Here is a 17,248-nt window from a genome sequence, read left to right on the forward strand (position 1 = left end):
ACAGCTGCCTCTATGGTCTGATTTAAGAAGGCTCTGAAAAACATATTACATATGGAGCCTTCCTCCCAGCCAATTAGCTTTCCTGAGAAAGGTTTTAAGCATTGTGTTAACTGGGAGGGAGTAAACCCTTAGGTAACCAAGGCATTAGCAGGGATTAGTTTAGCTGATTCACCATAAAACACCTTTTGTTTTGCACTTGCTGTTGAAAATCCTGCCTGCCTTTGCATCTTAGTATGCAAAGCTTAATGAACAGAGAGGTGAATCTCTCTGCAAATTTCATTGGGACTTGGTTTCTCTTATTTGTTTATTTATTTATTTTTTGGGACTGGACCTGTGATTACACTTGTGTAGAGACCTCCTGATGCCAATATAGGTCTGAAACTAGTCCCCGATGTGCTCTTTTTTAGAGTTGCTTAGGGCAGTGAGAGGTTAAGTGGCCTGCTTTTGGTAACATGGCCACTATCTTTCAGAGACTGAACTTGAACCCAACTATTCACAAACCCTGAGGGCCATTCTCCATCCACTATCTACTATCCATATTGTTCTCCGGGTATCATTATGAACATTAATTCTCCCTGTAGATGTAGGGGTAGACATAGAGAAGGTATAAGAGACTGGTATGAATTCATACTTACGTCAGGACCCCACATTCCTCCTACCAATTTGTCATTTGTCTCTCTTTCTCAAACTAGAGAACAGGCCAAAAAAAAAAAAGTCATTTTATAGTTCAGCCCTTTAAGTTCTTGTCCATCATGATTTGATTTTTACATATGAGATTTTATTTTTTAATTATGTTTTATACTCTTCACAATCTCAAAACATAAGAAGCCAAAACTTGTCTTCTGAGGCTTTGAAGGAGAGAAGGATGGAGGCGTCAAAGGTCTGGGTATGGGACCCCGCTCTACCACTAAATAGCTGTATGAATTTGGGCAGGTCACATACCCTCTGAGTTCCAAATTTTCTCTTTTGCAAAATGAAGAGTTAGACCAGAATGATTACCTCTAAGGTGCTTTCCAGTTTTAAAATTTACCAAGCAATAACCCAGATGAATTCTCCACCCAAATGAAAATCTACAAAGCAATTTCTAATATATGCAGGTTAATTTACCTCCAGCCTTCAGATCCACATGCTAAAAAATCGAGTTTTATATTAAGTTCTACCCCATCATGAGATGATCTGGAGGAGGAGGAAACTTGAAAGTTTTCTGAGTGATTGGAGAAAGTCAAACATTAGGTGAATAATTGACTGTAGGTAATTCCTGATCATGGAACAGCTGTGGATAGATGAATAGATAGACAGACACAGACAGACAGACAGATAGATAGATAGATAGATAGATAGATAGATAGATAGATAGATAGATAGATAGATAGATAGATAGATAGAAAGATACACAGTTACATAGATAAATACACAGATAATTGATGATGTAATCTTGGATTAAAAAAAAGTTCTGTTTATACTTTTACAATCTGAATCACTTCAAAGATGTGATTCCCAAGGAAAGGGTATTATTAAGCATTAAATTATGATGTCTCTTTTGTGAAGCTATGAACATTATCAAATCTATGCTTCTCTTTTGCATATGGGCAGCTAAGTGGCAGAGTGAATGGAACACTGGGCCTGGATTCAGTAAAACCTGGTTTCAGATGTGGTCTCAGACTCTTAGTAGCTATGTGACTCTGGGCAAGTCAGTCAACTCTGTTTGCCTCTGTTTCTTCATCTTTAAAATGAGCTGGAGGAGGAAATAGTAGACCACTCCAGTATCTTGCCCAAGAAACCCTGAAATGGGGTCACAATGAGTCAGATACAGCTGAAATGAGTGAACAACAACAAACCACGACTCTGGAAACATATAGCCTCTCTCAAACCCAACTCAGAAGTTGGAATGAACCATGGTATTGGTAATACCTAAATGAGAAAAATAACTGAGGAAATCTAAGCCCTCTCTATAAATGATTAGTCCTTTCTTGGTTCTCTTGGCTTCCAAGGTGGGTTCATTGGATGGACTGAGCTAAGCCCAATAAAACTCAGCATTCTTCCCTTTCATGATGTTAGTCCAAAGATTTCTCTCTCTCTCTCTCTCTCTCTCTCTCTCTCTCTCACACACACACACACACACACACACACACACACACACACACACACACACTCCATCCACAAATTCATCTTTCCTCCATGTCTGAGTACACTTGCTATAAGGTCCAGCCCCTCCTCTCCTCCTCTAGATAATATTTGTAAAGTACTTAAGCACTTGGGGTACATAGTATATGCTTAATAAATGCTTGTTCCTTCTTTTTCACTTCACTCCATTCAAACAACTTACTCTAAACTGACTACTTTTCCTGGGGGCATTTGTATAAGAGAAAAGCCTATACATAGATCCTTTGGGTAGGCAAGCTGATACTAAAAGAAATCTTTCATGTAATCAGATGTTGATTTAGCATAGTCATTACCTAAACACGGTTTGTGACACTTTATGGTTAGATTAGTTTCAATGAAAAAAATGTAAAATTCCTGCATGACTTAGTACTAATCGATCTACCTTTTTCTCCCTTCTATGAGCCTCCACCCCTTCCTCCACAGAAACAATCTTTTATAACATACACATAGTTAGATAAAAAAAAAAAACAATATATTGGCCATGTCTGAGAATATGCCTCCAGTCTATGACTTCTCTGTCGAGAAGTATCTTTCTTCCCAAAACACATTCCCCTATGATTTGTGATTGGAATAGCTAAATATTCTGGATGCTGGTCCTACTTGTAATATCAGGATGACTTTCAACCAATCACAAATCCTCCTAATTAGTGTTCCAAATACACCTTCTCACCTATTATCTGCCTAAGTTACTGCCAATATCGCAAGGACTGAGAGTATATCATAGATCACTCACCCCCCAAAATATTTTAAAGTCTTTCTACTTTTTCCCCACTCCCCATAAACTCTGGTTCCCAGAGAGATAGAACCTAGAAGAAGTTGATGAGACTGATTCAAGAATCAGAGTAAATTTAATCTCAGGATGTTTTCCTAACAAGTTCCGAGGGAAGACCTCATTGGATTCCAGCTTCCTGATCTCTAAAATCTTATGGCTCTAAAATTTTGTGGAACAGTAGATGAACTCTGAGGTCCCTCCTAACTCTGACTTTCTATGTTCTGTATTCTCAGGTCCTTCCCAACTCTGATATCAGGTGGTCCTGTAAGTTTTTTTTTCTTATTTAATATCTTATTTTTTCCCAATTACGTTAAAAGCAATTTTAATATTCTTTTTTTTTTCAAATTTTGAGTTCCAAATTCTCTCCCTGCTTCCCTTCCCCCCATCATTGAGAAGGCAAGCAATTTGACATAGGTTATACATGTATAGTCAAGCAAAACACATTTCCATGTAAGTCATTCTGTGAAAGAAAATATAGGCAAAAGACCCCCAAGAAAAATAAAGTAGCTTCGATCTTCATTCAGTCTCTGCCAGTTCTTTCTCTGGAGATGGACAGCACTTTTCATCATAAGTCCTACAGAATTGTCTTGGATTGTATTGCTGAGAATAGCTAAGTTCTTCATCATAGATCATCATATAATATTGCTGTTACTATGTGTAATGCTCTCCTGGTTCTGCTCATTTCACTTTGCATCAGTTCGTGTAAGTCTTTTCTGGTTTTTCTGAGAGGATTCTGCTCATCATTTCTTAAAGCACAATAGGATTCCATCATAATCATATACAACAACTTGTTCAGCTATTCCTGCGCTGATATATACCCCCCTCAGCTTCCACTTCTTTGCCACCACTAAAAGAGATACTTTAAATATTTTTGTACATATAGGTCCTTTTTTCTTTTTGTTTCTTTGTCTCTTTGGGAACAGACCTAATAGTGCTATTGCTTGGTCAAAGGGTATGTATGCATGGCTTTATAGCCATTTGGGCATAGTTTCAAATTGCTCTCCAGAATGGTTGAATCAGTATACAGCTTCACCAAAAGAATGAAGTTGTAGCTCAGAGTTGTTTTAATTTGCATTTCTCTAAACAATAGTGATTTAGAGCATTTTTTTTAATAAGACTATAGATAACTTTGATTACTTTGTCTGAAAATTGCCTGTTCATATCTGTCTTTGACCATTTATCAATTGAGGAATGGCTCTTATTTCTATAAATTTGACTTAGTTTTCTATATTATTGAGAAACGAAGTCTTTATCAGAGAAGCTTACTGTAAAAACCTTTTTTTTTTTTGACGTAATGATTGCCAACTATGTATTTTCTTCCATTCTATTTTCCTCCTGTTTATCCTACCCTCTCTCCTTTTACCTTGTCCATTCTCAAAAGTATTTTGCTTCTGACTTTTACCTCCCCCTAAACTGCCCTCCCTCCTTTCAGCTCCACTCCCCCACCCCGTTCTCTTATGCCCAGGTTGTAAAGAATTCAAAATGTCAAATAAACCAGTTTGTGTTTGATCCTAAAGATGAGAAGGAGCCACTGGAGTTTCCTGGGGTGAGGGGCTGAGATGGTCAGAGCTATACTTTAGGAAATCACTTTGGTGGATTAGAATGTGGTGTGAAAGACTCAAGGGAAGGAGATCAATTAGAAAGTTATTGGAAAAGTTCCTGCAGGAGGTGATAAGGCTCTAAACTAGGGCAGAAGTTGTGTAGAGGAAGGGGCATAGGAAAGACTTATGGAGGTAGAAACAGTAAGATTTGACAGCTGATTGCATGTATGAAGTGAGTGAGAGTCAGGAATTGAGCATGATTCCAAGGCTGCAAATCTGGGTGACTGGGAGGATATTGGTGCCCTAGACACAAATAAGAAAGTTTGAAAGAGGTGTATTGTTGCAGGGAGGGAGAAGATAATGAATTCTGTTTTGGAAATAATGAGTTTTCAAATGCAGGAAATGCAATTTTCAAGTATAAAGGCTTTTCTTTTAGCTCTGCTTTGAACCTACATTTTAAAATTCAGTAAAATGTGTTAAAAATTAATTTTTATTATATTTTAATCCCTGCATCAAGTTTTTTCTCTGTACTTGGATAGGTCTCAGCTACTAGGGTTTAGGACCATTTCCAAACCAGACCATCTAGGTATATGGGCCTCAGTAGCTAGCTATCTAGTAAAAGGATGAAAGAACCTGGAATCTGTAAAGTCCACTTCGTCATTGGTATGTTGTGTCTATGTGACGTTCAGCTACAAACTTCACTGAGCTTCTGACTGACATGACCAGGTAACTTGGTGCAGGCATAGATTACATGCCTGGGAAAGACGGTAATTGAACAATCTTATGAAAGAATACTTGATTTGGAGTCAGAGGACTTGGGTTCAAATCCCACCTTTGGTGTTTACTATTTCTGTGACTTTGGGCAAGTCCCTTAAGCTCCCTTGGCCTCATTTTTCTCATCTTCAGAATGCTTAGGCTGGAGTAGATGGCCTCTGAGGTCCTTTCAGTTTCCAGATCTAGGCATCTGAGCCTAAGGCTTCTAGACTCAGAAAACTGAGGGTCATTAGAGCTTCTGGTCTCATTTCAATACTTTTTCTCCAATGGGAGTGCCTTTTTATGTCTTAAAGGCCTGTGCACATGACCTCAACCCCACAGTATCCTTCAGTGAATATCCCTGCCATGCTCAGTTTTTGCTTTCCTTTGATTTTCTGTATCTTGGACTCCTTTCATAGTCTGGTGATGGCTTTTTATCAGAGTAGTGCCTTTAAATACATAAGTAAAATAAAATACATGGAATTATAAAGGAAACCAATTGTATTGAAAGACAGTTGTTGTTTTAAGTTTACAGACCCCAGGTTAAAACCCCCTTGAAATGTCTTCAAGCCTTCACCAGCCCTGCCAATGAAGGAGTTTCTTCTTCGGTAGAATATTAGTACAAGGAAAGGACAATCTACAGGATTATAGATTTAGAGCTGGAAGGGGCCTTAAAGGCCATCTAGTCAAAACCTCCTAGTTTTACAGATGAGAAGACAGAGGCCCAGAGAGATTAAGAGACTTGTCCAAGGTCATGTAGGAGTGATAGAGGCAGAAGTTCAGCCCAGGTCCAGCTTCCAAGTGCTCTCCCCACTGTCACCCATCAGGAATTGTGCAGCAAGACACTTTAGGGACAGAAGACTGAGGTTTAATTTCTATGGTGGCATTAATTAACTTCGTCAGCAATAGGGTGTCTGACCCATGGCTGTTCTGAGACAAGAGAACTTTGACCTTGAGGACCAAAAAGCACTGGGTTTGAGGTCAGAAGTCTTGGGTTTGAATGACGCCTCTGCACATAATACTCATGTGACCTTGGGAAAGTCGGGTCCCCTTCAGCTCAGTTTCCTCATCTGTACGAGGAGGAGCTTAAGGTCTCTAAGGCCTCCCTCAGCTTCAGCTTCTGTGATACATTGCTCCTAGTAGCTACAGGCATAATTCTTTACCAGGCAACTTCAAAGCCCTAGCTGGTTCCCTGGAACTGATTTGCAGCCTCACTATTCCCCCAGACAGACTCCGGGCCTGCGAGAGCAGGTGTTATGCAACTCTGCATATGCTCTAGTCTGCCCAGGTTGCTGGAAAGTATCACTGCCAGCTCTACTCATCTGGTCAGGCTTCAGGGTGACGCAGCCAGTGTCAGACAGGGAGTTGGGACACAGCAGGAGGGCTCCAGCAGGAAGACTACAGAGGAAGGGCAAGGGTCAGAGATGGCTGCACTCTCTGTCCTTGCTCTCAAGCTGAGCCTGGAATCCAGAACATTCATGGAGAGAATTCAATCATCCTTTGGCTCTGGCCTCTGACCAGTTCTGTGTTAATCATCCAAATTCCCACAGGCTTCCTCCCTAAGCAGGTTAGAGTTTAACTTGAAATAAAAAAAGACTCTTCTCTCCTTTTATTTTGAGTTTGGACCAAAGTGGATCTCTTGTCAGAATGATAAAGGGAGAGAAGGAGGTAGAAAGGAAGAAAGGGAGAGGGAAAGAGAGATGAAGAGGAGAAGAAGAGAAGAAAAGGAGAAGGGAGGGAGGAAGAAAGGAAAAGAAAGAGGGGAAGAGAAAGGAGAGAAGGAGGGAGAGGAGGAAAGAGGGAAAGTTGGGGAAAGAAGAGGGGAAGAGGAAAGAAAGAAGTAGAAAGAGAGGCAAAAAGGAAGAGTAAAAAGAGAAGAGAAAGGAGAGAGGGTGAGAATGGGGGAGGGGTGATAGGAAGTAAGGGAAAGAGAAAAAAGAGAGGAAAAAGAGTGATGGGAAATGAAGGAATAGAGAGGAAAAAGGAGAGAGGGAGAGAGAGAGGGAGAGATAGGGAAAAGGGTCATGGGGAGAGAGAGAGGAAGAAGAGGAAAGGGGAGAAAGAGGGAGGGAAAAAAGGAGAAAGAGGGGAAGGAGAAAAGACAAAGGAGGAGGAGAAAGGGGAGGTGAAGAAGAGGAGAGGAGAAAGCCTTATGATTTCTACATCAGAGATGCCAAATACGTGAGTCCTGAAAGAACCAAATTAAAATATAATTGAGATATGTTTAAGAAAATAAATAAAAATACAACAGAATATAGATAATGTTAATACATGGTTTTCTAAGTCAATATGCTTCTGCAAGGATCATTATGTAGGGTTCAGTGGCCCCATTTGTAGTTTAGTTTGACACCCCTGGTCTACATATAGATCAAAACTGAGAAAAAAAATAAATCACTCATCCAGATGTTTCATGCTAAACATCTGGCTAAGGATTTTTTTTTAACCCAGGTGTCTTGAATCATATAGAAGCAGGCTCAGAGGGTCTTGAAAGTTTCCAGTAAGATGAAAAGGATGCCCAGGAAGTATTCCCCCTCTCATTTATTTCTGACTACTATCCAAACACTTGGATGAACAGAAGGAAAAAATCCCCTTGGTAGCCTCTTTAGCTTTTTTATTTCTAGAACCTGTTGTGATAGGACTCATAACTAGAAAAGCTTTATGAGGAGCAGTATTGATGAAAGGGTTCATGAAAACTCACTGAATTTGGAATTAGTGGGTGGTGTTTAGAATCAGACTCTGTTACAGCATATGTGGTTTGAGAAAGTCACTTACCTTCCTCTCCTGTCATGTGAGAAGGTGGTATTAGATGACCTCTGCTCCAAGTCTATGATCTTGATGTGGAAACAACTCAGAATTAAGAGTCCCAAGATCTGGCCATGCTCCTATTAGCCGCAGCACCGCTCCCCTCAAAGCCCCATTTTTCAAATGTCTTAGAGGAGGCTGGATTCTCCAATGCACAGATTATTTTCTGTTGAACCCATTCTTCCTTTTAACTTCCCTATTTCTGTCCAAGGCACCACTATCTTCTAGCTCCACCATGTTTGCAACATAAGAGCTATCACTCTCACCCCTCATATCCTGTAAGATATCAAGTCTTGTGCATTCAACATCTGTGGCATTTGATGCCTTTCTGTTCACACAACCACCGCATTTGCTGAGACCCCCATCCCCTGGCCTCCTAACTGGTCTTACTGCTCCCAACCTCTCTCCTCTCTGATTCATCCTCTACCCAGTTGCCAAACTGATGTTCCTAAAGCACATCACTCATCATGTCACTTTCCTGCACAAAAAACTTCATTGACTCCAGTGCCTCCAGGATAAAATACAAATTCCTCTCTTTGGCATTTAAAGCCCTCCACAATCTAGTCCCAACCTATTTTTTCCATTTTACCCATTTCTAGCCTGCCTCCCTCCCGCCTTGTACATGCCCTCTACACTCTAGCCAAACTGAACCACTTGCTGTTCCCCATAGACAACTTTCCTCATACCTGTAATATCCTCCCTTCTCACATCTGTCTTTTGGAACCCTTCTTTTCTTTTAAGGCCCTCTGAAAGTATGATGTCTTTCTAGAAGCCTTTCCTAGTCTCCCCAGTTACAGTGCTTTTCATAAACTGTATAGTTCACAGAATCACAGAATTTTAGTTTGAAGAGATATTTGGGGCTAAATGTATTCTCTAAAAGAAATCCTCCCTATAACATACTCAACAAATGGTTGTCCAGGCTCTGATCAAAGATTTCCAGAAAACACTGTTCTGTTGCAACAGGTCTGACTTAAGATAAGGAAAGAAAATGTCATTCCACTCTTCCAGGTCTCCTGACTCCCTTATGGAGAAGAGAAATACCATATTCAGCCAAGTACCAAGTACCAGATTCCTTCCCTCCAGGGAAGAGGAGAGAGGTTATTATATCATATCTTGAGTCTCACCTCCTGCCTTGGAGAAGTAACACCATTCCTCCAAATCCCAGCACTTGGCCCCTCCTCACCTGAACTGCCTAAGGCCAAACCCATATGGGCAATATAATGAAAATCTACCTGAACTAACTGCTCAATGATTAACACACTTCCCCCATGTTTATACCCTCACCATAACAGTGATTTTGCATCTTGGCTCTCATCAAAGCCCCATTCTCCAATCCACACTGTCTAATCCTTTATTCCCATTCCCCTCAACCCAACCCATCCACCCATCCAAAGCTACTTCTTCCACTGGGCTCTCTGGAATACTTCTCTATAGGTAACAGACTTGCTTTAATCTAAATCTTTTTTCTTTTCCCACTCCTTCCATCTTCTGGCTCTCAGAGAAACCTGCCTCCTTCCTGATGACATAGCATCCCTGGCCTTCCTTTCCAGCCCTGCCTGTACTTTCACCCATCCCCCTGACTAACTAGTTGAGGTAGGGGGCTTAGAATATCCCTTCTTCCCATTGTCATTTGCAGGTTCTCCCTCTTCTGTCATCACTCAGTAACCTCTCTTCCTTAGAGGTTCATTGAGTCCATATCTACCGTGTTTCCCCGATAATAAGACACTGTCTTATTTTTTTGGGGCAGAAAAACACCAGAGGGCTTATTTTCAAGGGAGGGCTTATTTTAATGAACATTGACAGCAATTTTAATAAACAGGTAAATGTGAACAAAAAAATATACCTTTATTCAATAAGCAAATCACTGGGGAAGAACAGGATGACGCGCTCACTGCTGCAGCTCTGATTGGATGCAGCTCGGAGCGTGGCGTGCGTTTCACGGGGGGGGGGGGACGGTGCATACAGAGGGTACCGTAATGTAGCGTGTAGCGCAGGGGATCACCTTCACTACAGTAGCAATCTCAATAGGGCTTATTTTCGAGGGAAGGCTTATTTTAGAGGAATCTTACACAGTAAGGGGAGGGCTTATTTTCGGGATAGGTCTTATTATCGGGGAAACACGGTACCACCCAAAGTTCTGGTAACTGTTGTCTACAGACACCCCCCCTTCCCCTTTCTCCCTCAGTGAGTTCAATACTTGACTCACAATCTTTCTCTTCTCATTAACTCCTGCCCACATGCTAAGAAACTTCAACCCTACCTGTTGATACTCTCTCAAACACCCTGACCTCATCATTCCTCAATTTAATCATCTCACATGACCTAATCCTCCACCCCACTTCCTCCAAACACAAAGCTGGCCATTACCTCCATCTTTAACCATCATCCACAAATGCACCATTTCCATATTCGTGAACTCTGAAATGCCCTTATCTGATCACAATCTGTATTTCCACTTCTCTCTGCCTAGCAGTTCCAAATCCTGTTTACCCACACCATGACCTTTAGTCCGTCAGTTCTCTCCCAGGCCATCACCCCTACATCTCTTCCTCATCCTGACCCCTTGATGAGCCATGTCAACTCCACCCTGTTCTTTCTCCTGAATTCTTTGCCCCCTTATCCTACCACTCATCTTACCCTGCGAAGTTTCAGCCTTGGATTACGCCCACCATCCACTGCCTTTACTTCTACACACATACTACTGGACAAAGTTGGAGAAGACCGTGAAACATGCTGACTAGATCCATTGTGAATTTGTGTTACGAAACATCAACTGAGCCCTAACTATGGGAAGGCAATCATTTTACACCTTCTTAAGTAACCCACTTGGGCAGCTGGGTGGCACAGTGGGTAGAGAGCTGGGCCAGGAAAACTCATCTTCCTGAGTTCATATCTCCCCCCCCCCATTGGATTGTAAGCTCCTCAAGGGCGGGAACTGTTTTTACTTTCTTTGTATCTTCAGCGCTTAGCACAAGGCCAAGTACACAGTAGGAACTTAACTGCTTATTGACAGGACAGCTACAGGGAGCTAAACTGCCTACTCCCCCTAACACAGTAAGATTTTAAACTTCTTTCTCCAAGTCAATTACAGCAATTAAAGGCTTAGCTGGAGAACAAGTCACACCCCTAAGAACCAAGTAAATGCTATTATCTCTCTTTTGAAGAAATCTGTTGCACCAAGATGGGATGTGCTTTTGCTCAGATGGAAAGCAGCCCATTCCATATTTCCCATAATGGAATAGGGTGAAAAAATAATTTGGAAAGTTAATAATCACTAGGTAGCACTCCTTGGGAACATGCCTAGTCCCAAGGGTAAGGCTTAAAACAGACAAATTCTGGCAAGAACTCAGGCTCTTTATCCTGGCCAGGAGGAAAAAAAAAATAGAAGCCATGTGTAACAGAAAACATCCTGTAATCAGTCTTACTCCAAGACAATCCAATCCAAACAATGTTTTAGTAAATACTTACTGTACAAGTCATTAACGTTTCTGGGTTTCGGTTTCCCCATCTGAAAAATGCAGCCTCTTAAAAGTCCTTTCTACCTCTAACCAGGTATGATGCATTGCTATTAACTACCTGTGTGAGTCTGGGCAAATGGCTTTCCTTGATCTGTCTGTGGAATGGCCAGAATAGATATTGGGTTGAAATCACTCTCTCCTCCTAAAGATTGTATTGTTTTTAAAATATAGGTTTTTTGGGAAGGCTAGGTGGCACTGTGAATAGAGCACCAGCCCTGGAGTCAAGAGGACCTGAGTTCAAATGTGGCCTTAGACACTTAACACTTACTAGCCATGTGACCTTGGGCTAGTCACTTAACCCCCAATTACCCTTCCAAAAAAAAAAGCAAAATAAGAATATAAATTTTCTTAAGGTAAGACAAGTATCTCCAAAACCCAAGGGACAGTGGGAGCAGAGAAACATACTTTAACTTCCGTGATGGCTTGAGCCTCTGCCTGGTACCCCAAGATACTTTGCTCAAATCCATTTGGTTCCAGCACCAGAAAGGTTCACCATCAACAGAAATGTGCTACATAGCTTAGCCATGACATCACACAATCAGCAGAACAATTGCTCTCTGCAAGTTGAGGCAGAGTAAACAGTGAGGAGAAAGAACTCAGGAAATCTGTGGGGACAGGCAGCAAGCCCAGGTAGTGAGGGCGCCTGTTTTGCCCCAAGGTCACAGAAGGACCCCAGAGCTCAAGCATCCCCGAGGAAAGTCTGCACCCAGAATGTATAGGGGAGGGACACAAGTCTTCAAGGCTTGACTTGTTCCCCAAGAGATGAATGTTTAAAAAATGAGATAATACGTGCAAAGCATTTGGCAAATTTTAAGGTGATGTATGAATGACAGCTGAGAGAGGGAGTGTAACCTAGTGGAAAGGGAAGTTAGAATCTGAGGACCTCGGTACAAATCTCGTATCTGCTACTTTCTACCTGTGTGACCTTGGAAAAGTCACTTAACTGATATGAGTCTCAGTTTCCTCATTTGTAAAATGAAAGAATTGGACCAGATGACTTCTGAGGTCCCTTCTACCTTTAAATTCTATTATTTGACTCTATAATCCTTTCTTCTCTAGATAACAGCTTATCTTTCCAGAACTTTTAAGATTTAAAAATTGTTCTACATACATTATCTCATTCAATCCTTACAACATTCCTATGAAGACAGTGGTATTGTTACCTCCATTTTCCAGATAAGGCGACAGATACTTAGAGGTTAAATGACTTGTCTAGGGTCACACAGCTGGAAAGCATCAGAGGCAGGATTTGAACCTAAGTTTTACTGGTTCCCAGGGCAGCAGAAAATTGTGCCTCTGATGCTTACTAGCTGTGTGACCCTGGGCAAGTCACTTAACCTTGTTTGTCTCAGTTTCCTCATCTGTAAAATGAACTGGAGAAGGAAATGACAAACCACTCCAGTATCTTTACCAAGAAAATACCGAATGGGGCCATAAAGAGTCAGACAGCATTGAAATGACTGAACAGCTTTCCTGGTCCCACTACACACTCACCATGTTGTCTTTTTATCTGTGCCTGTGAACTGGAAGAACCTTAGGGCAGTTCATTTATTCCAGTTCCCTGACAAAGAGAAGTGGCTTACCTAAGGTTATATGACCAGTTAGGAGAAAGCATAACTAGAAGCCAGGTCACAGCATAATCAATGGACATTAACCAGTAACAAATCATAAAGAAAGAGCACCAGAACAGGAGTTAGAAGATTTGGGTTTATAGCCTTATTCTGATTAATATTAGTGGTGTGACCTTGGGCAAGTCACTTAAAATTTCTGAGCTTCAGTTTCTTCATCTGGAAAACAGGAATCACAATATTTTTTTCTACCTTTCTGACAGGGTCCCTGACAGCTAGTTGTTGCAGTCGATAGAGCTCTGGGGCCTGGAATCAGGAAGATATGAGTTCAAATCTGATCTCAGACATTTCCTAGTTGTGTGACCCTGGGCAATTCATTTTACCTCTGTCTATCTCAAGTTTCCTCACTTATAAAATGAGGATAATGATAGCACTTACCTCCCAGGTTTGTTGTGGGGATTAAATGTGATAATAATTATAAAGCATTTAGCATAGTGCCTGGCACATAAAAAGCATTATACAAATGTTAGCTATTATTATTATTATTATTATTATTAAATGAGGTAATAAAGGTTCCCAAACAAATGCTTCCCAAATGAAAGGCATTTTTACTAAAAAACCATTCCCCTTTCTCATATGGGGAATCCTGAGCAAATAAGAACATTCTATAAGATCACATAACGTGTGATTGGCAGAAGAGGGTTTAGGACCCATCTCCTCCAATTTCCCAGGGTTTCCTGGGAATTTCCTACATTAAGAATCTAATACCTGTCTCCATTGTCTTGGCTGGGTCTCTGCTATTGTATCAGTCTTTGACCACGTGTCCATTTTCAGCATGTATCTCTGTGTCTTTGTCTCTGGGGCAAAGGAGTTTGTGCATTTAAAGCCCCTAATTTTATTAAGTCTCCCCCTGGACAGGATAAGCTTCTCTTAGGAAAGAGGGAGCCTCTTGCTTATCGCCAACCCTGTGCTAATTTTTGGTCCCCAGGCAGAGATGCGGCTGCAGGATCAGCAGTTGGCCCGGCAGCTGATGCGTCTGCGCAGTGACATCAACAAGTTGAAGATTGAGCAGACCTGCCATCTCCACCGAAGAATGCTCAATGATGCCACCTATGAGCTGGAGGAGCGGGATGAGCTGTCCGACCTCTTCTGTGACTCCCCCTTGGCCTCCTCCTTCAGCCTCTCCACCCCACTTAAGGTTATCGGAGTGACCAAGATGAACATCAACACCCGCAGGTTCTCCCTCTGCTGAAGGAGAATGAGATGGGGTTGGCAAGGGGGATGCACAAGCTGCCATGCCCGTCAGCAGCAGGGCACGTCCCATGTGGAGAGAGAGAGCTTCCCGAGGAGCTCCCGGTCCTGCCCAACGACTGGGATGTGTTGGGGTGACTTGGATCCACCAGGAAGCAGTATCTAGCTCTCTCCAGTAGATGTTCAAGGGTCATGGAAGCCTTCAAGGCTTCTTATCCACTTAATGTCTTAGTGATCCTTCTATAAAACTGTCATACTAGTGATAGTGCTGAAAGAGATTGGTTTCTCCCAACCTCTTACTCTAGCCTCCCCTCCATCCCATACCCACGTGCCTGTGAACACAAATCACTGGTGCTATGGCCAGGGCTCCCAAAGAGAGGGATAAAAATCTCCCTGCCCCCGGCACTGTGGCCCTGCCTTCATCCCCAAAGGATCTGCATGGGCATCAGATATCATGTACCCCCAAAAGTATAGGGAGGTGATCCTTGTGCTTGGTGTACCCATCTCAGTGTCAATGTCCCCTCAGTGTTGACCCCAAAGTGCTCTCCATGTATTCAATTTAAATCACATCAATTCAATAAGCATTTATTAAGAACCTATTACTCTGGAGGTACTGTGCTAGGCACAGTGCATACAAAGAGAAAAAAGTGATAACGTCTTCCCTCAAGGAGCCTGCATTCTTCTGAGTAAGTGGCAGGGCTCCACCATTTATACAGTTAGGCAGCAGATACACTTTTACACAGGCCCTCCTGGAAAGAGAGCCCCTAGAACCAACAGCCAGGGTCATGTGTTCCTGGAAGCTGGCATTGCAACCCAAGAGTCAGATCCTTTTGGCAACACTAGTTAAAACTGTTGCTAGTTTTTGACTCAGGCTCTTGGGCAGCAGTTGGAAGAGACTGCCTTATGTGCCATGTAGTCTGATGGTCCTCCCTGTTAGGGACAGACCTTGAACCTAGATTTTACTATCATTGAGCAGAAAATACCCATGAGAACCTCCAAAGAGGCCCCTCATCTCTTCTGTTTCTCTATCCTCCCTCATGACCAAGGGATCACCATGTAGGCCACAATTGGTTGAACTCAGTTTTCCTCCTGAGTACCCACAGGCTCACCTGGTGGGTACCAGAAAATGCCTCTTTATTGAGCTTGATAGTACCACCTCCTTTATCTTATTTCCATTTTTACTGCCTTCCCACAAAGACAATCAAAATCAGCTATCTGCAAGCTTCTCTTTGCATCCAACCAGTTTCCTCATTCTGATTGAATGAGACAGTTATTTATAATAGCAGGTAATTGATTGATTCTATCCAAAGGCAGGAACTGGTTGATATGATGGAGCATTAGGCTTAGAAGAAATGCTTTCTTTTTCCAGAGGGCCATCTTCACTGAGACTATGAAGGCCAACATCTGAGAGAACTCAGATTCAACACATCTGAAAAAAATCAATGTAACATATATGTCAAAATATCCCCAAATCAGCAATAGTCGAATGATAAAAGCATTAACTTCAGAACTAGGAAAGACCAATGATATCATGTCATCCAATTCCCTTATTTTGAATGCTCTGCACACACAATGACTTGTTCAAAGTTATAAAGCTACTTAGTAATATATGAGTTTAACCAGTAATATCTATACAGATTTTATTTCTCTAGATTCAACTTCTAAGAGTAACTCCTATCTTACTTTAACGCTGTCTCCTCATACTGCCTGTGCGTTCCAGCTCAGATGATTTCTCAGTGCTACCTCCCCACTATATACTCCTCTCTTTTGAGTTTGGAATGTTTTGGCCTATCCCAGTGTTGTCTGGACAGCAGAGAGCACATGGATTGACATGACCCCTCTTTAAGCACAACATCACACTGCCCCTTTTTTTTTTTAAGGATTTTTATCCTATTTCCTGATTAAAGTCATTTTCTCCCAATCCATGAGCACAACTTCAACAAAGACAAAAAATACCCACACCTTACAGAAAAGAGCCTAGGCTATAAAAATTGTCCTTTATGTAAAAATGCTCACATAAGCAATTAATTCATTGGAATATACAAATAAGGGAAAGAGCAAAGAAAAGATGTATGAAGATTGGGGTGGGCGGAATCTATGACTCATAGCTGGTAACCAATAACTTGAGCTTCCAGACTTTTCTAGGGAGCCAAAAGACTTGACTACTTCTATCACCTGAAGCAGGTAGCAAAAGGACAAGACAGTGTTCTAAGATAAATTTACCTAAAGCTTTGGTTTCCAGTTTCTGATGTGAAAATTAAAGGAAGTTTGTAGCCCAGTACAGCCTTGGTGGGGAAGGTCTTAAGAACAAGGGCAGGTTCTGGGCTCCTGCTGTAAATGCATTTTGTAGAAGCTGGAGACTAGCTTAATGACTCCAAGAAAAAGGCTTTTAATGCAATGGGGAAGTGCAGTGTTAGTATGAACAGAAACCTAATTGATTATGGGATAGAGAAGACACTCTCTTCTCCCATGTACAGAGGCATGTATAAACGGTCTTGTGTCACACAAACAGAAGCTAGACACCCAGGGGGTCACAAATACACTCACACCACTCAAACACATGCTCAACCAGAACAATTTTAGACCTATCTGATGGGAACTGACCAAACTGAATGGCACTCCCATTTTTAGCCCAAGTAAGTTATCTGAGCAATGATCCATCCAATAGATAATGCAAAAATCAGCCCTTATGACAGATGGAAAAACATGATTTAACCCATTAGTTGACTCGATATATTCACTTGATTAATAACATAGTTATTGAGTACATGGAACTTTTCTAGGCACAGAGAGGGCTACACTGGTGGACATGATAAAGATTGCCCCCTCTTCTTGCCCCCCACCCCCACCCCAGTCACCAAGAGTTTATGGTCTAGTAAG

At 41.7% G+C, this 17,248-nt stretch overlaps 1 protein-coding gene across 1 annotated transcript in view; it reads left to right on the forward strand.

Annotated features, from left to right (window-relative positions):
* Positions 1-16,976, forward strand: part of FAM167A (family with sequence similarity 167 member A) — a 50,007-nt gene extending 33,031 nt beyond the window's left edge. The window contains exon 3 of the mRNA XM_069062770.1: positions 14,106-16,976. Within this exon, the coding sequence (XP_068918871.1) occupies positions 14,106-14,369 (264 nt within the window). The 3' untranslated portion in view covers positions 14,370-16,976. The remainder of the gene's footprint in view (positions 1-14,105) is intronic.
* Positions 16,977-17,248: the final 272 nt, after the last annotated feature.

Source organism: Petaurus breviceps, unplaced genomic scaffold (genome assembly GCF_028583685.1).
Source record: "Petaurus breviceps papuanus isolate PSGF00001 unplaced genomic scaffold, PetGlider_PUasm1.0 90504, whole genome shotgun sequence".
NCBI lineage: Eukaryota > Metazoa > Chordata > Mammalia > Diprotodontia > Petauridae > Petaurus > Petaurus breviceps.